We start from the raw sequence: 23,131 nt of genomic DNA on the forward strand, positions 1-23,131 counted from the left end.
ACTGCACCGCTGCGTACAAGGGAGGTGTTGCATGACTCTAAGTGTGTGTACGTGTGCGCTCCTTCGCACACATGCAGCTGCTGACAGTGGCAGAACTACGACAGAATGGCAGGTGAGGCTCTAATGAACATCTCATCCCAGGGTACAGCCTCCCTCGCTCTGTACTACCCTCAGATCTCAGTTCGTGACTCTCTTTTCAAGATAATGAGGCCAGCGCTGCACCTCCTGTATGCATGACAGGGTGTGCGTATGTGTGTGTTAACCAGAGGGAGTGAAGGTCTTCGTGTAGCTGTGCAGAGGTCTAAGAGGGCCCTAAGAGGGGCACGGAAGACCTTCAGCAGCCAACATGAACTCATGCGTTTGATGCATGCTCGATTATTTTAAAAACTAAGCACATCCACTGCTTTCACAGGAAGCCTAAATTGACAGGTTCCTCAGATGGATGGAAGTCAATGGCAGGAGTAGCTGCAGGGGTCGTGGAACTCCAGGTGATGATCTGTGGAGCTTTGGAAATCTTCAGAATCAGAGGGACTGAAAAGGAAGAAGGGACATAATGAAGAAAGAAAGAGAGAACAGTGGAGGTTTAAAAGCTTCAAATGGCCTGTAGGGCTGAGAGTGAATGAAAAGAACCAGTACGATCATGACTTCACCTACTTTAAAATTAACTTAATTTAATTAAATGGATGTTATATGAGCCTCAGCTGCCCACAGTCTGGACACTGTGTTATTCACATAGTGTATTTCTTCTAGTAGTCCTCAAGGCTCCTTAACACTGCCATGGTTTCAAGTTTCATTCTCCACGTAGCTCGACCGGCATTCACTCTCCATGCAATGCGGATAAAAGCAGCGATTTAATGACCCATTATGCCACAACAATGGACGAGAACTCATTTATTTGAGCCGGGATGAATGTAAAGATTGAAAGATGCCGTAGTCCTTTCAACAAATGATTTGAAAACCTCTGTGGCTAATTTGCTGATGAATTACTTGGCTGATTGCAGACCAACAATCTTTTCAAAGGCAGGTCCATACCTGTTTCCCGTCCTTGCCTGAATCACATGATTCTGTTTAACAGTCAGACAGCCACTTATAATAAGCGCATTCAAGTAATAATATCATTCAGTGATATAAAAAGGACCAGGGATCAGCCCCAGTATGTCCTACTTTTTGAAGGCTGAGGTCGATTAACATTAGTGGATATCCTTCGAGGTTAGAGCCAATAATGTTTCTACTGTTTAAGTGACCTTCAACCAAAGCACAACTGCTTGACCCCCCACAAAGGGCTCATTTCATTCCAGACCAACCTCTCACCACACCAGGGCGTTCGTAAACAGACAGCTCCATACAAACACATTTAGCATTCACCATAACGAGGAAAGAAGACCCTCATGCAAAGTCTGGATAGGAGGAATAAACCAGCTAAAGCAGAAGGTCTTTTCATTAAACACTAAATGAAATCATGCAGCTTTCTTTTTCTTTTTTTTTTCTAGAACAAACAAAACAAAAAGAGCAGAAAGGACTCTTCTTCTTCTTTTTAACGCAGCTCTTTTCTGTTGTGTTTTCATCAACAGATCTGAAAACATTTACACACAAACATCTTCTCTGGATTGGTTTTTCTGCTGCAGTTGGATGTCCCAGATCTTAGCTAGCCTTGGTGAGAGAGTCGATGGGAATGACGCTCAAACTGTGAAAAACAAGCCAAGCAGGAAGAGAAAAGTAAATATGTTTTCTGTAAAACATGAGAAGTATAAACTAGGGTATTCACTCTGCAGAGAAGACAACAGAGCCGATGAATGTTTTATGTGCAGAAGTGATGAAGCTTCGTAATCAGACAGAATTGCCGCTGTGTTTCACTCCATCCGTCATGCTTACCTCAGTTATTTCAGCGTAAGAAGCAGCTTTTATCTCATTCAGACTGGAGGCCATTTTTCTGTTGCTACTTTTGTTTGATGTAGCTCGTTCGGTATGAATAGGGATAACTTTTCCATTCTTAATCCCGCCTACTAAGCTACGATTGGTCGGCCGTGGTTGTTCAGAGGTCTGGAACCCGACTATGAAGACAGCCCTGCACCCCCGCCATTCAGGAAAGGTTCAACAAGTTTCCAGCATCGCTGACGGTTTCACTGCCGTCCATCATGCAGATAATCTGATAACCATCGACGGTATGAATGAGAAATACTCGATGTGGCAGCAAATGTCTCGTAATAAGACGCAATCACAGCAATGTTCTATCGAAATGAAGAGCCACTAAACATGACTGATGTTGACTTCTCTGCTGACCTCTGTTCTCTTCTTAGCTTTTTAACACCGTAGAAACACTTGTAATCCTGTGTGGTCTCACTGTAACACTACACCTGGGCTCTGTGCTTCCAAAAATCAGGCAGCTGAGAGGATGTGAAGTCGCTCACATTTGCTGGCAGTAAGCTCCAACGGTCCAGCTGTGGAGGACACATTTATTGATTGCCTTTTTCCTGCTTTATATTGGGAGTGTCTAAATGCATCCTTGATCAAAATAGTGTCATTAAGTGCAGTTATAAATTAGCGGCAGGCCTCATTAGAAAACAGTGAGATATGGCCTGTGCTTCGGATAAATCAGGGCTGCTGCTGTAACGCTGATATCATCGCCATGAATTAAGTTTTGAATTATGGTTTCCAGGACGGTTTGTTCCTTTGCACTTGAAAAGGTGTTTTCTCACTGAGTGTGCAGCGAATAGAGGATTTGATTTGTATTATTATTATCAGTGGACTCCTCCAGATGAATTATTAAACCACTGTGTTTTCTGCTCTATTGCCTGTTCAACAGCCTGCTTTGAATATTTCCAGATAGATTACTGACCATCTAACCTCACATTCAGCCTCAGAGAAGCTTTATTTTGTGAGCTGAACTGCTCACTTTTGCAGAAATTCTACCCCAGAATAGTTTTGAGGAAGTTCAGCTTGAAGGAGAAACGACATGTTTTGACGTTGGAGGCTTTTGTTTTGCGTCAGTTAAAAGCACATTTAAGGCCTTTAGTTTGCTTTCCAGACCTCTGTTGCTCTATTGCAAATGGAGTGATGGGGCTGTGAAGAGAAACCTTTGCTTTTATGTCTCTTGGACCCAGTTTTTTTTATATATACGTCTTAAAGTACTGAAAAACACTTTGACCATGAAAGTGAACTCTTCAATGCTGCTTTCTGCAGTTTTCTGTCTTTAAGTTTCCTCAGTAGCTCTGCGTCGTCCTCTCGTCCTGCAGTTTTACCACACAGAAGGTGTTTTACTGGCAAACAAAGATCCCAACAGACAAGACAGAGTGTTTATGTGTTTGTTTTGTGAAAGAAAGAGGACAAAAAAAGGATGGAGCAAAAGAGTCAAACGCCTCCAACGAGACAGAGTGAGCCTGACAGAGAAAGATGGGGAAGTCACAGCTGGCATCATTTAAGGTTAACAAGCAGGAGAATGAATCTAATTGTCACCTTCATGTTTGCAGTTTGAGAGTAACAGATGGTCAGTTGATGGTGGAAATACCTCCCTGAAGGGCTCATTTGGAACCAGGGATGAACGATTAATCATTTTTATATCAAATTTTAAGGTTTTTTTGAACATTTTCACAATGTCTTAACACAGTGGTTCCAACCTTTTTGGCTTGTGATCCTTTAAAATGAAGTGATGTCTACTTGTGACCTATTGTTATGGCATTATTGTGTCTCACATATCATATATTTCTGTTTCCATCAATCACATGTTCAGAAACGTCTGTACAGATTTTGCTAATCAGTTCAGTCCATTTTAAAGAGCACAAGCGCATGGTGATGACTTCTAACGTTTGCAAGGGAAATTTGAAAGGTCTTCAGAATCTGGGACAACTGTAAAGTGATGTCAGCGTTGTCAAGGCCGGCCAGTCTGTGATGTTTTACACCAAAGAGACTTGAGAGGAAAAAGATCTTACTCTGGTGAGTCCAGTCCTGTTATCTTTTGATTTCTCACCTCCTGCTTGGAGAGAAAATGTCCCATCTGTCTCCTTACCCCACATCAGAGTTTCAGTGTAGCCAGCAGGACCACTCTTCCACATCTCAGCCGGCGAGGATGAGAGCACGCTCCTCTCTTCACAGCCGTCTTTGCTGAATTAAACTGATAAGATCATAAAAGCTTGCTTTCTGCAGCTGTGGCTCCCTCTTGAGCAATGTTCATTTCTAAACACAAGGCTAAAAGTGATCATCTCAAAATAAAAGCCTCGCTGAAGCACTTTGATTACACACAGAATCATGGATTTGAGCAGCTGGAGTCTGTGCTCTGGAAGTCGTTTAAGGACTCCAAATGTTGGTGGAGGGGAATTACAGAAGCTCAGCCGTGGAGGATTTTCAGGGATGATATCAGTATCTGAGTGTAAACTGCTTGTGATGACTGCCTGCTGAGCTCAGAGCCTCTGTGGAGCTGCAGCCAAATGGATCCACTGGAGAATCTCACCAAAAAGAAGCAGTTTGTGTTTTTCTGAGGCTGAAATGTGGCAAGACTTCAAATATTTCCAGACTAAACACATAAGATGTGTGAATTTGTGAGCTTTAGAGATGCTCATTCTGTTACCTTTGGAAACTGTTTCCTACCTTTGTGCGAAGCTAAGTTAGCCACCTGCTGGTGGTAGCTTCATACATACCACACAAACCTGGTCTCATTCCCAGGGCGTGAACACTTCGTCACACCCTTCGGCATCTCGAACAGGCGCTGAAGGCTACCTTGTGTGCTTGTATGAGATGCAGCAATATTAAAAGCTGAGGGCAAGGTGCTGAAGTGCAAAGACCTCAATGTCCTTAGAGGGGTGGAGGTTGGGGTGGAGACCGGGGTTCATGTCCTGTGAGAGACCAAAAGGGAACAATCTTTCCCTAAACCTAACCAAGTGGTTTTGGTGCCTGAACTGAACCAAACTGTGACCGTTTCATGTGTTTTTCATGTGTTAGAAAGGTTTTCTGGAAGGTTTTCTGTGTGCATCCCCGGGATGAGAACATGGTAGATGGTGGGAGCACATGCACAGGTGTTAGTTGAAAGCCCGATAAGGGTAAAGGTACCCTTTAGCATCTGTTTGAGACACTGAAGGCTGCAGGAATGAGAATGCGCTGAGCATACAGACTGAGGGGCGTCAATCTTCTTGTTAAGTGCCATCAAGAAAACAGACTGTGGAGTTCATTTCCCAAAATGTAAAACTTTTCCTTTAAGGGATATTAAACCAGAAATGTAGTTATGTGTGGACATAAGAGAATATTTGCTGTCTTTTTAAAGCATGAATTTGTGTGTTCAAGCTCACTGCTTGGCTACACAGATGCACCTGGCTGCATTTAGCAAAAACAGGCAAAAACACAACATGGCATGGCAAGTTTGAACAGTCAGTTCTGTACAGCTGAACTGCAGAGTCGGCTCATAATTCTCTCCTTTGTGAGCAAACCTCCTGAACACATGTTTGTTTGTTTTCTGCTCTTTATCTTGTCAATGACATAACATGCATGAGTTCTGATTGGTGTTAGTGCTGTTTGCTCACAGAGAGTTTTATGAACAGCAGCTTAAACACTGTAATAATCTGCATATCCATTGCTTGTTTGCCATATTTTAGTGTATGCACAGTGTGTGCTGTTTGTGAGTGAGCGTTCAATATCCAGTGACCTTGATTTCCACATGGCCTCATTCACGCTGATGCTTTTGTAATGTTTCAATCAAAAACTGAGATTGTACCAGTGCCTTGGAATGAAAAGAAAGCGTTTTCTTTTCAGTCTTTGTAAAAACGCCTGGCTTATTTCGCTGGAGGACGTCTTTGAAGACACAGTGAGTCTCCTTTCTCCCACTTTCTGTCATGGCGTTAGCTAACAGCATCAGGGGAAATTACTCTCAACTGCTGTTTTTCAAGAAGTGACTCGAAGAAAAAGTCCCTCCTGCTGACAGTTTATTAGCTTTACCAGTGGGGATGTTGATGTTTGATGTGCATTTCTTAAAGACAGAAAATCAGAGAAAATCAGCACGAGGGGGATGTACGACGTTAAACTGCACAATGGACAATTACAGAAGATTGATTTTGGATTTTCTTTTTTTGGCGTCTTTTGTCAGGCACATACAAAGAACAGTAAACCTGCTGTTTGCTTGAGTTCATTTCCTGGATCAACAATGTGACGCAATCTCAACCAAAACCCAACAAAGTGCCTAAATCTAACCAAACCTTTACAGCTGAGGGAGAAGACACAGGGTTACGTTCATTTGACAGTCATCCAAGGCATCAGATCAGAAAATAATCTCACTTTGAGAGTCAAATTGAGTTAAAGATGAAATGATCTGACCTCCGAGCACACTGGTGAGGTGTTGATGATATCCAGGAAACAGAACTGGCTCGTGGTTCAGCTTCACTTTTTGGGAAAACAGCCGCTCTAAACGATGTCATTACTGAGCTTTAGCCGTGCCGTTCACGCGTCATTGTGATTAAAGGCCGTGCTGTAAGACTGCTTTCTGCAGGAGCATGAACGAAAAGAGATGCTGGGTCTTTTTCCAAAGGATGACAGCGACAGACTCTCTCCTCTGCTCAAGAAGGACGAACACAGCAGTGATGTGAAGGAGCGCTCCAAGTGGACAAATGGCTGGAGCTTCCTTTAAAGGAAGACTCTCATTACAGCTGCAGTGTTTTAAACAGGAGAGCAGCGCAGAGGAACAGAACAGTGTGTGTGACTTAGTTCTTTTTATGTTCACGTACAGTTTGTCATGCATCCTCATCGGCAACCCACTCCTGTGGTATTCTGAACCTTGTAGGTGGGAATCGTGAGACAGCTCCAAGTTCACAGGTTGTAATGGAAGGCGACATGTTTAAAAATAGCAGGGCTTTTGAAAACACGTCGCCTTTGTCGTGTGCTCTCTGCTCGATTCCCTGCATGGTGCTGACACACGGAAAACATATGTTCACCAAAGGGAATCAAAGCAGAGTCCGCTTTGGTCACCCTGCAACAGCATTACACGCTGGTTTAACAGTTTGAATGTGCTGTCAAAAACACAATATTCATTCAAGAATCAACAAAGTAAACTTTAGTTGGATTAACGACAATCATCAAAGTACAAAGGAATACATTTACTGCAGGTAATAGTGCAAAGAAACACTGCTAGGATTTTGTTATAGTGTTTCCATGTTTTCTATGTGGTTTCCATTGACATTCGACTGGAACTCCTTTAATCATATCATCTTATTTCACCCTCTTCTTCTGCGAAGCTTTCGTGGCACCGAACAGGAGAATCTGTCGATCTTGATGTGCTCAATTCCTAATACTCCTTAATGGTCAGAGCGATCTTCTGATTAATGATTTGGGAGTTTGGGCTCAGGTTTAAAATTTGCTTACAGTCAGGTCTTCGGCTCAGTTAGCTATAAAAACAGAAAATACTGCATAAATACACACACAAATACAGGTTCAGGCAAACTTCCCGTTCCTCTTTGCATCCACTTCTTTTGCCTTCAGGTTATTATAAATGATACACTGGGAAAAAAAAAAAAAAAAAAAGCCAAGGCATGGAAATAATGAATTATTTGTTGATAACCCTGAAGGTGAATCCTGGTGGCGTCAGTCGTTCAGGGTGTTGGATGTTTGTGTGGGTGTGTGTGCGCCTCTGACGGGTTGTGTTGCAGTAATTGCGCTCTCACTGAGGCTTGTGTGTTTGCAGTGTCCACTCATGTGCTCATCAGCGCTACTCCACTCTCCTCTCTCTGGATCGAATTCTGATTGGCTTAATAAAGTGGGCTTTTGATTCTGTGTGTGAGTAAGTAGCATGTGCTGAAGTGTGTGTGTGTGTGTGTGTGTGTGTGTGTGGGTGTGTGTGGGTGTGTGCACCAGTCTAACTCTCCATTACCAGTGCGACCTGTGGGACTGCACTGAGTGGGATGAATGGAAGAGAACTGAGGGGGCTCTGCACTCGCCGAACAACTTCACCTCATTAGCCATTAAGAGGACGTCTCAGCGGTTCAAAGGCAGTTAGACCATTTAGAAGTCGCGCTCATTGGGACTAAAAGTGGAAGTAAAATGGACGTCTGCATCTTCAGCTTCATTTTCAGGGGCAGTCGCAGAAATAAAGCTTTGTTGTGGGATTTGATTAAATCTTATTGTCTTGATTGTTGCTGTTGATTATGAAATCAAGACAATATGGATGACTTACAGCATCAGTTCAGAGTGGCATTTTCAGGTGTCTTTATTACATTATTTGGTGCCACCTGAGCGATAGTGCATTTACTGTACAACAATAAAAATAATCTAAAGATATTTGTTTTATGTTATAAAACAGCAAAAAGCAAGAAAATCCTTTTAAAAGCTGCAACAAGCAGCTGTTGTGGATTATTGCATAATAAAGATGATCAGTTGCATATTTGCCATAGATTAAAACACTGTGACACAAGCAGTCACTTTCCATTCAAAGGCACACTGGTCATGTGGTGACGCAGGTAACAGGCACCACATGATCGTGGGCGCGTGGGCGGCGACCCAGCAGCGGCAATGGGAGTCCTGAGTGATTGGCTGAGTAGCCAATCAAGACCTGGCACAAAGAAGTCCTTTTCAGTCAAAACTTGCCTGAAGCTCGGAGGTCTGGAGAGGCATGAATGATATATTAAAGGCATTGCTTCATGTGATTCAGCCTCAGAGGTCAGCGACGACATGAAGGACTCTCACTGTGTCAGTAAACAGAGATGGCTTTATGCTGTGAATGATTATCTTGGACTTTTTTTTTTTTTTTTTTTTTTTTTTACAGAAAAGAGAGTAACTGATTTCAAGCTCTTGACACAGCAGGTCTTCTGAGTCCTTGTTTGGATTTCCAAAGCTTTTTTAGCCCTGCATGACCCACATGGATCAGCACTCGTTGTGTTGTGTCAGGAGGGAATTGCTTGGAAAGCCTGAAGCCTCGTCTCTCTGACATCCACCCCTTCAACATCAACCTCCTCCACTCGCTCTCTTGTGTTCTTGTCTGAAGATGAAAAATATTTTTCTCTCACTGCTGCTGCTTCTGGCTGAGTCACGGGGGAGGGGGATTTTCTGGCATCTATTTTTGGGTTTTATGGTTCTTTGTTGTCTTTACAGTTTCATGCTTGTGATGCTGATACGAAGGTAAATGAAGACAATGAACTGTTGTGCAGCTTTTGTTTGTTGTTCTTGATGATTTAGAGCCTAATCTGTAGATGGAAGAATAGTCCTTTCCTCTAATGTGGTGGACTTCGTGCAGACGTTTGGAAGGAGGTGGAGATTTTGGCCTGACAGTGACGCAAGAGCTCAGAAAGATCAATGTTAGCAAAGTAGAAGGACTTCCCTGTGGATGGTGAATACATCCAACAAATCTCACACACATCAAGCCTCTAAACTCCTAAAGTGTGAGGTAAGGGAATTTTGATCTGATGGTGGTGGTACAGAAAATCCACCGTCCACAGCTACTCTAAAGGGTTACTCCATCAGGGTCAGTTCCCTCGTCATGAGGCGAACCATTCAGCCTCGAAACAGTTGCATATTGTCTTTTGTCAATGCTGAGAAAAGCACCTTTACTTGGGGCCCATGAATACATAGCAAAAAGTGTGCTTTACAAACTGAAGTGAATTTTTGTGAATGTGTGTGTGTGAGTGTTTCTGTGTGGCAGCTCAGACTCCGAAACTCTCGTTTTATTTTTTTATTTTCTCTCCAGTTTTCTCTGTTTTGCTCTGTGGTCCTGGAGTCATAAATCTCAGGATAAGCAGGTATTGCTTTGTTCAAGTTGAACATGTTTTAATTGTGTGGACATGTTTTGCCTCCATTTGCATCAGCCAGACTTTATCCTGGCATTATATTATGTCCACTTCTAAAATTTGCTTCGTCCTCAGTCTTAGCGTATTGTCACCAGAACTAAAAGGGGATGTACCGGCACAATTTAAATCGAATTATTCATTTTATGTAATTGCTTAGTAGGAGCACTGACTGTGACCAAAAGTGTTTGACATTTCTACAAGGCGCTGCCAAAAAGCAAAGGGCAGGTCTGTCGGAATTCATGACGGAATTCCTAAAGTGTTAATTAAGTGTGTTGAGGGGAAACTCTTCAGGTGCAAACACGCCTGATTTCACTTCAGATTTATGTTCTTGGCATTCATGCAAATTGGCACATATTTCATTGACAATCTCTAATTTACATATTTAAACTTGCCATACAAAAAGTTATCGTCTTAAAGGACCCGTGTGTAGGATTTAGAGTGATGTATTGGCAGACATTAAATATTCATTTGTTTCATCAGTGTATTATCACCTGAGAAGAAGAAATGCCCTTCATGTCCACAGATGAGCGTTCCTCTGCTGTGGGAGTTGTGTGACCACTGTAGCTTCTCCTACACGCTTGGAAAGGGCAGGTGAGGAGAGGGATATTCAGGTGGTTGAGGTTAATGATAGTAGTCAATTGGGGAACTTTCACGGTGATCATCTGTTTTTACCCTTTTCAGCTGTCGTGTCGTATTCAACCTGGCGAGTGAGTGCATATTCAATTAGATAATGACTCATTTGTATGTTTAATCATAACATTTCAGAGAACCTGTAATGCAAAAGATAATTGTCTGCATGTAGCTAATCATCTGGGGAAGTTTCATGGCGAAGTTTCATCCACCTGTAGTGTCTCCCCTTAAGGGAGCAGTGTAATCCTCACAATGCGTGCCAGGGCTGAATCTATTGTTTAATGTCAGCATACACGCCTCTATAATCTCTCTTTCTGCACACTTGAATTCCCTTTCGGCCGAGGCAGAAATAATGCACTCATTAGATTGCTTTCAGAGAGCTTGAAGAACAGGGCTGATGATGCCACCAGAGGAGAGCTGTGATAATGACACGGTGCCTCCTCAGCAGCTGGCCGCCGCGACTTTGATTGTGTGACTGTCATCAAGGCAGGCTTTTCTTCAAGAGCGCTTCCCTATGAAGACGAGCAGGGATATGAAAGGGCTTAGACTGCAGCGTCATACAGCTAAATAGGTCTTTATGAGTCTGTGTCATTAAAGCACAGAGGGAGGGAGTGGATGAGATACAAAGAGACACAGGAGAAAGAAAGGGTTTTAGTGTAAAAGTGATGTTTATCCTGCAGATTTAGCAGAATTGAAGGGTTCTACTCTGCAATGACGCTTTGCTGGTTTGGAAGACAGTGTTACCTGGTGCTTCTTAAACTGTTCTTGGACGTATCCTTAATAGCTTGGAGGCTACACCTCCGGTGAGCCTGGCCAAAGGTGTCGATAATGACATGGGAACTTGGCTTCGCTCTGAGAGCAGACGACTTAAAACATGTCTTTGACCCTGGAAACTTTTGTACAGTGAAAGAGGGAAGAGAAGGCTGATGTGTTTGTCAAATCCAAAAAATTAGTTGGATTTTGTCTTTGTCATAGGGTTTTTTTTTTTCTGGTACACAAACTTTCATGGAAAACATGAGGGCTAACACATTCAAATGAACAGACTTCATCTTCTCAAGTGTGGCTCGTTGTTCCCGGGGGATTTTCAGACTGAAGATAATATCTTTGTGCACACAGGAGACCTGTTTCTGTGACTTCAGCTGCTTCTGGTTTTACTGTGAACATCTGTTCTTTTTCCAAGTCTGGTGTTGCTGCACATTGTGGTCGACCACGACCTGCCTGCTGCGGTAACCCTTTTCTCTGACAAGGATAAACTGTTGTGACGTCTCCAGAAGTATTTTTTTCATTGTGTCTTTTCTTCCTCTTGGGCTTTTGTGGACAAACTTTTCTTCACATTTTTGTCCATTCAGTCTTTCTTGCACTTTTCCTCTTGACCTTGTTTAAGCTAAGCGAAGCAGTTAGCTTAACATAAAGACGGCAGTTACAAGCAAAGTTCACTACTCCAACCCCACATGAATCTTTAGGAAGAAGCAGTGCTGCCCTCTGGGTAGAAACAGGTAGAAATATCCACTTTAGTTCTTTGAGTCAAACAGAGAGTTCAAAATGGATCTTAGGAAACAGTTTCCATCAAAATGGCACAGGCAATTACTTAAATTTCGTACTTTGTAGCAGTTTTACACTTCTGCCCAGGTGTTCTGTCCAATCAAATGATCCCTTTTGAACTTAATAATGGCCTTATGGCCTTTTACACATATTACACACACACACAGGTGCGTGGGCCACAGTACGAGCTCCCAAAGTCAAGAATATGTGCAAGCACACACACATTTTTACCCGCGAGTGACAGCTCATTCAAGCCGACGCAGTGCACACCGGCAGTTTGTGAATAATTCAAAGTGATTATTAATATTTGAAACAGAGCAGCACGACGGATGAAAGACTCTTTCATCCTCCTTCCTCCTTCCCTCCGTTCGTGGTGAGAAAGAGTCTGTCAGAGATACGCAAGAAAAGAGATGAAGAAAGGAAGAGGAAGAGTGTGATCGAGGAAAGTGAGCCTCCGACGGTGCTGGTTCCATGAAGTCAAAAGGGCAGCATCATCTGCAAAGAAATGTCGCACAAATCAGCCATTTGGCACATTCTGCTGTTTATATCAATCAAATTTAAGATGACATTTTTATTGTAATCTATATTGATGTACACAAATGAAGGAAATGCACTAGACACTTTGGTTAGAACACACCAAGTTTGAACTTTTCTTTGTTTACAAGAGAACTCCAAAGGCCCCTTTAAATCCAGCTGTGCTGTTGCTTCACAGATATTCACAAAGCTCTGACGGATCCAGAATTCAGGTCTACTTGTGTGCAACTAAGCATCGTGACAGTGTTGTAACAGTCCTTAACATAATTAAATGAAATCACTTGTATGAATTGCAAAATCCGACCTTACAGCCCTCAATTATTCACCCTTCACCAGCGAATTCGGCACATTTCATTATCCGCTACAGATGTGATTTCTGAAAGGTTCGGAGGGGTGATCCATTAATTGCATTTATTAATTACAAGATCAAAGTCACATGCAAATAGAGGCGAAAGGTTAAGAGGAAAAAAACAAATGCGCAGTAAAAGGGGGAAACAGAGGAAATAAAGTACTGAGGCTGTGAAGGAGCTGCAAAAATACAGATAGAAGAATTTTATTTGCTAAAGTCATTTAAAGATATATAAAATATGAATGCAGTGATCGCAGGTAGCTGCTCAGTGCTAATGTTTGATAAAAAGAAAGATCAGGACTGATGAGGAGAACACAGGTGTGGGTGATTTCTTAGGTTTTTTTTATAATCATGTCTTCATTGCTGGATGTTACTGTACTCGAGAGCTGCAGGATGAGAAGATTCACTTCTGCCATGTTGGAAACAGAATTAGTGAATTGAGTGTTTTCCTCTTTGGCTCAGTTTGTTTGGCTGAGTGATGTTATCTGTCTCAGGTGGCACCAGAGAAGGACACAATTTGCCTGACAATGAGATTCCTGGTCTCCTTTGTTATGGGCTAAACAATGAAATTTCATTAAAAAAAAAAAAAAAAAAGAAAAGAAAAAAGGAATGCAGGAAATGAGCCAAAACAATATGAATATGAGTGCGAGCAGCTGAAACAGGGTTCTCTGCTCATCTACCAGCAATATGCAGCTGAATCAAGTGCTTCTCAGTATGAGGACTGCAGACGTCCAAAGGGAACTGATTGATTTGCCTGCAGCTTTAACAGAAAGGCTGTAAATCAATCAGTGTGCCCCAGCTTTTCACATGCAGCTGTTTTTGCTTTGAAAGACAGAAAAAAGGTGTTTTTTGTGTTCATGACAGGAATAATTACCTGAAAAGGTAAATTAATGTACAATGTAATGAAGGTCCAAACTGTCACCATAGAAAAATAATGGATGAATCAACCTTTTTATCTGTTTTGGATGTTATATATGGAAAAACTGGGCTTGAGGCAGGACCAGGACCAGTACCAGCTTTAATACAAATGCTTCCACCCTACATCTCATCCCTTTTAACTCTGAACTCACATTATCATAGCACTCGCTCACAGATAGGTTGTTGCTCCACACTCCATTAATCAGAACTGAGGAGAAATGTCCTTCTCTTACAGGCAGCTTATACGTCTGCAAAAGACCTTAAACTTGGACTCTCTGTGTCACTGCTGATGCTGTCCAGAGCCGTTACTTCAGATCTTATTTTAATTGATTGTAAATGTTTTAACTATACTATGATTTTACCTCTTTATTTCTCTTCTATCTATTTAATTTCACACTTACTTTAAATTTGCTTCTTCTTTTCCATTATTTCCTCAGCAGCATGTTTAACTTTCAGCTGTCATTCATTGATTTTATGGTTTGCTTTTCTGTTTGTTTGCTGTTGCTGTTGTTCCATACTCGACACCATTGTAAATGACGATAACTCATACAAAGGTTGATAAAATCACATTAACTGGCTTTCAGTCTGAAAACAGCCTGAACACATGTTCAACTCATCAAATATCTATGAATTGGTACAAGCAAAAAAGTCATTTCTAAGACTGAAATGTTCTTAACCTCCACCTATTTTCTGCTGGTGCATTTGTGGTACTTAACTTGTCTTTTTCATTCTTTTTTGATGAACTTTGATCCACATCTATTTGTGAACATCCCTGCTTTTAGCTAGCTTGGATTTTGTTCAGAGGACAATACCGGCCTTCGTATTTATACGAGGACACTGAAGATGACAGAAGTAGTCAAAAGAGAATTAGAGCGAGAGCTGAGGAATTAGCTGGCAGCAGGGAGGACGCAGAGTGAGAGAGGCATGAAGCAGTAAACCCTCTTTAATGGATGGCTAAATATTTCATGCTTATTTTGGAGATTGTTGAATTCCTTAAGTGCAGACAGACAGTGAATACTAACAGAGTTTAGTCAAAGAGACACGTGTTGTAGCTGCATTTCAGGAATGGAAGTAATCTGCAGTGCGGGGGAGGAAACACGAGGAGCGACTGCTCAGCTGACAGCTGTGTTCAGAGCAGAAAGCACTGATCCCACATCAGGTGCACTGTCAAATCCCTGATGACAACAACTGTGATGGCTAATAAAAGACAGATTCACAAGTCGTCTCAGTAACCCTCTGAGTATTTCCTCGTTGAGCTGCAGAAATAGGAACAAAAGAGGCTAAAAAAAAGACAATGAATTTGGAAAATACCTTCTTAATCTGACAGATTCACGCTCATATCAGCTTCATCTTAACTTTAAAGGTAATTTTGTACAGAATGAAGTGGATTTTGGCCCCAATCCCTTACACTGAAACAGCCTCAGGAAGGAGTCGAGAATGGACCCCAGAAATGATTACAGCAACCAGCAACGCTCACTGAATGTACATGAACTACAGACATGTGAAATAATGTGAAAAGTCATGTATAAAACATAAAAAAGCAGATATTCACGTGTCTGTTTGTGCTGTCTTTCTGTTTCATATCTGTGGGTCAAACAAAACAAAAGATGTGAAAAACAGATGAGCTGTGTTTTTGAGTGTTACTTTATGTTATGCTATCTTTAATTATTTGCCTAATTACTCACGAATGTGTAATTTTAAAGAGAAAAACACAAGATTTTTTTCTGCAAGCTTGTCTTATCTTTCAACACTTTTTAAAGAAAAGGAGGATGATGCATGAGGCAGGTTGTGTGTGAATGTGTGTGAATACGTAACTGAGCCACACAGCATCAAAAGAATCCTCTTCTGTCTCCTGCAGCAAAGATATTGACACACTATATTGATTAGTTTCTTCCTTTTTCTGCTGTTTTCTTTATTTCATGCACGAATGAGTCATTTATCATCCTTTGTACCTGAAGACTGTCGCACAGGAAGGTAAATGCGAAAGACACTTTTGCAAGTAAAGCAAACAAGATGTTCCAATATCATCAAACACTGACGCAACTGCTCGCGTGGTGTTTCGTGTGCAGAGCTGCCCGAATGCTGCCCTCTTTGAAACTACATTAAAAAGACAAATGGTCACAGTGAACATGCTTCCTACACGTCTGTACCAGGACAGAACATCTCTGCCAGAATAAATCTTCACTCTGCATTTCGCTGCCTGCAGCTTCTCGTTGCTGTGGGCTCCACAGTCTGCCCTTTCTTCTCTTGTCCTCTTTATTTTCCTCTTTCTCTTCACCGCTGCTGCCAGGAGTCTTGAACTCATAATTATAATGCAATTATAGTTTCAGTGAATGATGGAGAGGCAGAAAGAAAGGAAGGGAGAAACAGAAAATGATGGAGTGCAGGGAGAAGGGCTGAATGTCACCAGGCTGTTTCAATAGAAAGCAAAGCAGGGATTATTTTTGAGCCGGACAGACAGAAGGTCAGAAGACAAGAGGGACCTGAAGGGACTTATGGACAGAGAGAAGACAAGATGTTTTCTGGAGACGAGAAAAAGGCAGAGATGGAGGGTCGGGTTGGAGAGACTTGGTCCCACATGTAAAGAGGGGAGAGAGGCTGAACAGTTATAAAATATTCCCTCTGAAGACTCTCGCCTACAAGTCCTCAGTATACAGAGGAGGACAAGAAGGCAGAGAGAGAGTAGAAGCAAGACAGAGACAGAGACATAGAGGAGGGAATAAAGAAGGAGACGGGGGAAGGAGAGATGGAGGGGTATCGGTGGAAAGGGAGGAGGAGAGAGGGAAGGTTACAGCTGGTTTGGTTTGGTGATGTGAAGGTGGATGGAGAGAGAGGAGGAAAGAAGTGGAAGAAAAAGGAAGGATTGTGGGAAGGATGAGAAAAGATGGGAAGATGCAGAGATGGAGAAGGTTCAAAGAGGAAAAGGGGAAATACGTGTCTGAGGACAGCAACAGTACAAAAATCAAGATGTATTAAAGGAGAAGTGGGGAGAGGAGGAAACAAGCAGGAAGTCAAAGGAGGTGAGAAAGAGACGGAGAGATAGAAAATCTGGCAATCCTTGAAAAATACTAAATTTTCCTTTAACCAATATAATTTAACTGAAATGATCTTATCAAGTCGAACTGGGAGTTTGGATGCTCAACGAGCAGCTTTCACAGACCGCATTCTGACGGACTCAGTGTTCTGCAGGCAGGTTTAGCGGTGAGCGAGCTAACGGTGAGCGAGCTAACAGCTACGAGGCTAAAACAAAGTGACGTTTCTGTGCCTTCATGGTGGACATTTCCAAGAAGCTCTCAGAGCTGAACCTCAAGCTCCAGCAGCTTCTCAGCTCTCTGCTTCCTAATGTGAAATCTCTGAGGAGGAGTTAAAGCTGTGGTTAATGAGAGGAGGAAACACGCTGCCTGTTCCTGCTCCACAAAAGCGATCTGGCCTTCACATCACATCAAAACTTCACTTTTCTTCAGTGAAGTTTTGATGTGTTATGTCATAACTCCTATTACAGCTCACAGCTGTTGAGTCTTAAATTAAAATTTTGGCACAAAATGTTGTAAAAGTATTGAAATCATCTTCAGTTCAGCTTCCTGAGACCTGCAGATGCATTGCAGATGGAGGAGAGAAATCAGAAAGAGCTGAGGGCGTGAAGACAGATAACAAGTGAGGAGGAGGAAAGATACAAAGAGCTAAAAGTCAGAGGAAGGTAATGAGAGGGATGAAAGGATAAAAGGCTGAAAGACACAGATGTTGAGATGCAAGGGAATAAATGAGTGAGAGACCTGAAAAAGGAGAGGGGTGTTGAGTACAGTGAACAACCTAAAATTGGAGATGGGGCATAAAAGGAGGACATCGGGAGAAAAATGAGGCAGAGGAGGAGACGAAGAGAAAGAAGGGGATGTGTTGAGGAGAAAAAGGGATAGTGCAAAAAGAGCTCGAGGCCAAACTGAATGAACGGGGGAGGGGAGGGGGAGAGGGGGGAGGCGGAAATGTTTGACTGCAATGCGTTTTTGTAAAGTTTTATCGAGGGCAGCAGAAGCAGAAAAGCCTTTCGGTCAAAGAGGCAGAAATCTGCAACAGACGCGCCCAAAGCAGCCCGAAAGACCTTCATCACACGGACGTTCATTGTCTGCAGAGGCTGCATCCCGATTTCCCCTCACTGCGAAGACCTCAGACTGTCTTTATACCAAGAGGTCGATAATACACGCAGGGAACTGGACCGTCAGATGAATCCATCCTCCCTCCAGTCTACCAACAGGTAATCGAGAGCTCAACCTGACAGAAACGAAACCACAGAAACAAGAAGCAACACAAACCACAGGGTCACATGAGGCCGCCGCCGAGGCCAAGACCGCTGCACCTCAGGGGAAAGGACGGATCGAGACACAAACCGACGGCCCAGTAAAGGGGGCAGACAACACCCCTGACCTTTCCTGCAGAAATCAGTCCAAACCTCAGCCCAGCACTAACGGTGTCTCACAGAGTTTATGGCCAAACCTGCAACAGCATCCCTGCTCTCCTTCTGCTCCGCTGTTTGTCAGCCTTGTGGGATTCGGAGGTGCATCACGTGTTATCGCCTGAACGGGACTTTGAAGTTTGAGTCCAGATAACCTCATTTAAAAGGTCCCCTGTGGAGGTTTTGACCAGCCGTGGTGCTGCGGAACATTTTAATGAGCATGTCCATTTATTTATTTTAAAAAAAAGAAAGTATTTATAAGAAAAACATAGATAATTGTAAGGTGTTGCGAATGTTTGTATTGGTGGAAATGTTCATGTTAAAATTCCATTGGGTACCACTGAAGGCCGTTACAGTTTGCACGGAAGTTTGTGCATTTCATTTCATCCCGTTTGACCTTTGAAATGCCTGAAGTGACCACATGAGCCCCACAGGCTGCGCTCACTCCACCAGGCTGCTCGTCTCATCGCAGTTGATCTGCAGACCTGCAGGTAAATCAGGCTTGGTTCGACACCTCAAAGGTTCCATTCAGGTCAAACATTAAACTGCCAGGTTTTAGGGTTTGATTCCCACTGTTGCCGCTGATGTTAACAACGTCCTCCCTCGTTCTAAGCAGCAGTTTTAGCAGCAGCGCCTCACAAAGACACTCTGTGCATGCTAATGGTGCGATGCGCCCGCAGCCACGCAGGCTCTGTTTGTCATGCAGACTGCAGACTGGATTAAATTTGGAATTGGCTGCAGACACTTGATGAAGGTGTTACGGCGTGTGTGACCTCCGCGGAGACGAGCTCAGGTTTTCTCGTGTGACTGAACGTCTCTGTTTTCCTGTGCTTCGTCTCTCCTCAGGTACACCAAGATGAAAACAGCCACTAACATCTACATCTTCAACCTGGCTCTGGCTGACTCTTTGTTCCTGGCTACTTTACCATTCCAGGTAGGACTTCATCAAACACCCACACACGTGCAACAGATTACCAAAGTATTTCAAAGCTTCTCTTTAACTTGCATTTTGGTCTGAGTCTGGATTTTTGAACACAATATTCATCTGAAAACAAGCATCAAAGCTGGAAAGCTGACCCTCTGCTCATCATACTGTCGCTGGGAGACATCAAGAATTTGCTGTTGTGGTGATGTTACCTGTAACACAGTTGGAAAATAGCCTCACTTACATGATTTTCAGATGCTTTCTCCATTTGGCAAGGCTCCCTGTTTTACTCCATTTAGCATTATGAAGGAAAGAAAACAGCCGTGTTCTGGCAGCAGCGCCTGCGATAAGTCAAAACAAATTCAGATAATCTGCAGTCGTTACAGAATCTGAATTCTTGAAACTGAAGACAACACCGGGGAGCAAGTTTGTTTTTTCCACATTCAACTGAAGTAGAGTAGAATACAGAGGAGGGTACACAATGTACTTATATCAGAAAACATCAGTATATTACACCCCCGACACACTTACGCAGGGAAAATAACAGTGCAGATGGCCATTATACAAAGGATCTGGTACTACACCACTTCAGAGCATCACTTTACCTGTGACCCACTAACAACTGCTCTTAAATCTTCACCAATCCATTGTGTATTTGTGATTTCCCTGTAGCGCTGAGCTGTGTTCATGCTGATCGATTGACAAAAGACCCTGAAAAACAGAGTGACTTAAGTTTTGTTCTCTTGCCTGCGTCTGGATGTTACGAGGACTTTCATCAGTCACTGGCTGCTTGTCAGGTGTTACGCTGTCGTGCTTCGCTGCTCTGATTTGTTTCCGCTTCATTGAATAATTTACTGTCCAAAGTCATATTTCAGAGGAGATGGAGTTCTCTGTTCTGCCTGCAGGTGTGTTTCTGTGTTCATTTCTTTTTCTGTTCCCAGGGCACAGACGTGTTCCTCGGCTTCTGGCCATTCGGGAACGCTCTGTGCAAGGCGGTGGTGTCTATCGACTACTACAACATGTTCACCAGCACCTTCACCCTGACAGTGATGAGTATGGACAGGTACGTGGCCGTCTGCCACCCCGTCAAAGCGCTGGACATGAGGACTCCACACAAGGCCAAGGTAAAACTGTTTCATTTCAAAGTGAGATATTCACCCTTCCAGAGCTTCACACTTCCTTCATTCTTCCTGAAATGACCACCGGCATCACATCAGATGTCAACAGTCTCTTCAGCTCACTCCACACACTGTTCCCCCATAACAAAGATAAACCGGTACAGACGTTGAAATATTGCACAGCTGAAGGTCATTCATGTGTCGATCTGGTGCGCACGTCAGCTCTGACAACCAGGAAAAAAGTAACGAGAAAAGAGGAACTCTGAACTCCTGCTGACTGAGCCAAGACGTCTGTTTTGATCCCCTTTGTGTTCTCCAGTCTTTGCATGAAGACTTCACAGGAGAGTACATCAAAAGATAACTCTGACTCTTCATATGTCAAACGGCTGTGCAGTAATTGTAGTAAATGAAGTCTGTAAAGTTTCTATGACCAACAAGCTTCGGGGGTTCTTGTATCAGCACGAGCTGAAGTTGGAGCGGACACTTCTGCATGTGATGCTGAGTGAAAGCAAAGCTATTTCAGCAATATCTTCACCCGACTTTGACGAGCGAGCGTCGCGTCCTGTGATGACATCGTAAGAAACGCACCTTTTCAGCCGCTGATGAAAATATGACAAAACGAAGAAACGCTTAAACTCAAGGTCAGACGATTTGAGGGGTTTTGGCAGTTTTCCCGCCCGGCTCTGCTCGTCACACTCATCCTTTCAGATTGATGTTGTGTAAAAATATGAAGAAATTTGACTTCAAAGGGGAATTTTACACATGAAAGTCTGTTTACAGCTCTTGGTGAATACACCTGCATATCTGAAAACAGCGGTATCACATCTTGTGTCGCCCCAAAGGAAGCTGTACAAAATACGATAAACTGCCTCGAGTGATGTCACATGAGTCAGATGGGGCTGAAAAAGATCTGATGGTTTTTTGGACCTCTGTCACCTGTAGAGTCCACGTTAGCCCCTACTAGCATAACACACCCAAACCTTTGACTGAACTGTCAGCGGTCAGGTGCATTGTGGGTAATGTAGGCAAAGGCAAATTGAAAGACTGCATGAAAACAAAGATGATACTTCTGGTTCTGCACATTCAGTCTTAATACTTCTTTTTAAACTGACCAGCGTGAGTCTGAGCAAAATTGAACAAGTGAATTTGAATGTTGACTCACTGCACTAATGGACACGTGTGTGTCATGCCGAGTCCTTTTAGGGTTATTAAATGATGCATCTTGCCATGTAAACACTCTATCAACATATTCATCATCACCATTGTGTCACCATGTCCTCCACAGGTGGTCAATATCTGTGTGTGGGTGCTGGCTTCGGCCTTCGGGGTCCCGGCCATGGTCCTGGGGAATGTAGAGGAGGAACAAGAGCATAACAGTAAGTATTTCACACATATACAGTATATATGCATATACCTGTAAACATACTGCAGGTGTGCACGCCCTGACCTGTACAGACACATATGCACCTTCACCACATGTGTGCTTTTGAGTTGTGACTGCGATGGTGTGGACTTAGAGGTCTAATTAACACACAACACACAGCTGTGTGACAGTGCAGCACAGCTTTTCCACACATATATTTCATTATCTGCTGCTGACGAAGAGGTGGGTGTGGAAAAAATAGCTTCAGACTGTAATGCTCGGGGAGGTGTGATCTGAGTGAACCAATTTACAAGTGTTGCTGTTGTCCCAGTTTTTATTGCTTTTATTGCACAGCATCTGACTAATAGGCTCAACACATGCTGTCGTCGAGGCGCCTTTTTTCTCTTCATTTCAGACTGAACAAGTGCAAACAGAGTTCAGACCGGCTGCCTGCCATGTTCTATATGATGCTCCATGTTATGAACTTTCACACAGCAGGTGCACATTTATAGCCACTAAAATAGAAAGCTTCCAGCTCTTACGTCTTCAGGCGAGCCAAACAGAGATTATGTTGACAGACCAGTGAGATAACAGTGTGAGTCACTAACTTTTAGAGTTTGATTATGAACAGCTAATTGACTGAGTGAGGTCCAGCTGAAGATTTAACGTAAACTTCTGCACAAAGTCCATTAAGCTTTATTGAATAACAGCAGTTCAGATGACTGTTTTTAAATGAAATAAGTAGAAAAACACCATCATTTACATCACATAAATATGCATGACTGAGAATGAGGAACGAGAAGAAAAGAACTAATGCACTGCGACTGCATTCAATCAGCACAAAGAATTATTATGCAAATAAAGCAGAACCATAATCCATTAAACAAAACATGAACACGAAAAATAAGGAACAAAGAAACAGACAATTCTGTGCAACGTGAGACTCACCACACACCACCTGAGTGAACTGCTGCTGGTCACACATCATGCACAGCTTCTTCTGTCCACTGCTCACTGTGTCCTGGATCATTCAGACCTGTCTTGTGAAGTTGCTCATGTCCAGTAGTTTCGTCCATTCCTCTTCATATATCCAGAGACACGGTCAGATGTTTCCATCAGTTGTCTGTCAATGCAGGCCACTTTCTAACTCACTCTGAGCTCAATCTTGAGGAGCAAACACACCATTTTTATGCATGCCTCTTCCAAAATCATGGGTGTTCCTTCTGGGTGTGTGTGGTGTGCAGTTTTCTCAGCACTCTCCTCCGCTCACGTCTCCAGAACTTCTCATTTGACTCACTTTGAGCCCAACCTGCAGAATGGTGAATGTACTGCATTTACAGTTCTATAAATAGCTCTCTAGTCTCAAACAATCCAAGGCAGCTTTCACACAGGGGTTGCACTAATAACCGTTCACACAAAGACGCCTGGGCGTGTAGATTCCAACATGCCAAATGAGTAACAGTGAATCGTACTTTGCCGTCATAAAACTGAAAATTCGGTTAATGTAACATGTAATTTCTATAAGAAAAACGCTGCTGCTCACAATGTTCCCTGTC

General features: G+C 42.9%; 1 protein-coding gene across 1 annotated transcript in view; it reads left to right on the forward strand.

The window, feature by feature from the left end:
* The window catches only part of oprl1 (opiate receptor-like 1), a 79,348-nt gene that overhangs the window by 33,914 nt on the left and 22,303 nt on the right, over positions 1-23,131 (forward strand). The window contains exons 3-5 of the mRNA XM_076740904.1: positions 19,016-19,103; positions 20,036-20,218; positions 21,498-21,588. Of these exons, the coding sequence (XP_076597019.1) occupies positions 19,016-19,103; positions 20,036-20,218; positions 21,498-21,588 (362 nt within the window). The remainder of the gene's footprint in view (positions 1-19,015; positions 19,104-20,035; positions 20,219-21,497; positions 21,589-23,131) is intronic.

Source organism: Chaetodon auriga, chromosome 10, assembly GCF_051107435.1.
Source record: "Chaetodon auriga isolate fChaAug3 chromosome 10, fChaAug3.hap1, whole genome shotgun sequence".
NCBI classification, from domain to species: domain Eukaryota; kingdom Metazoa; phylum Chordata; class Actinopteri; order Chaetodontiformes; family Chaetodontidae; genus Chaetodon; species Chaetodon auriga.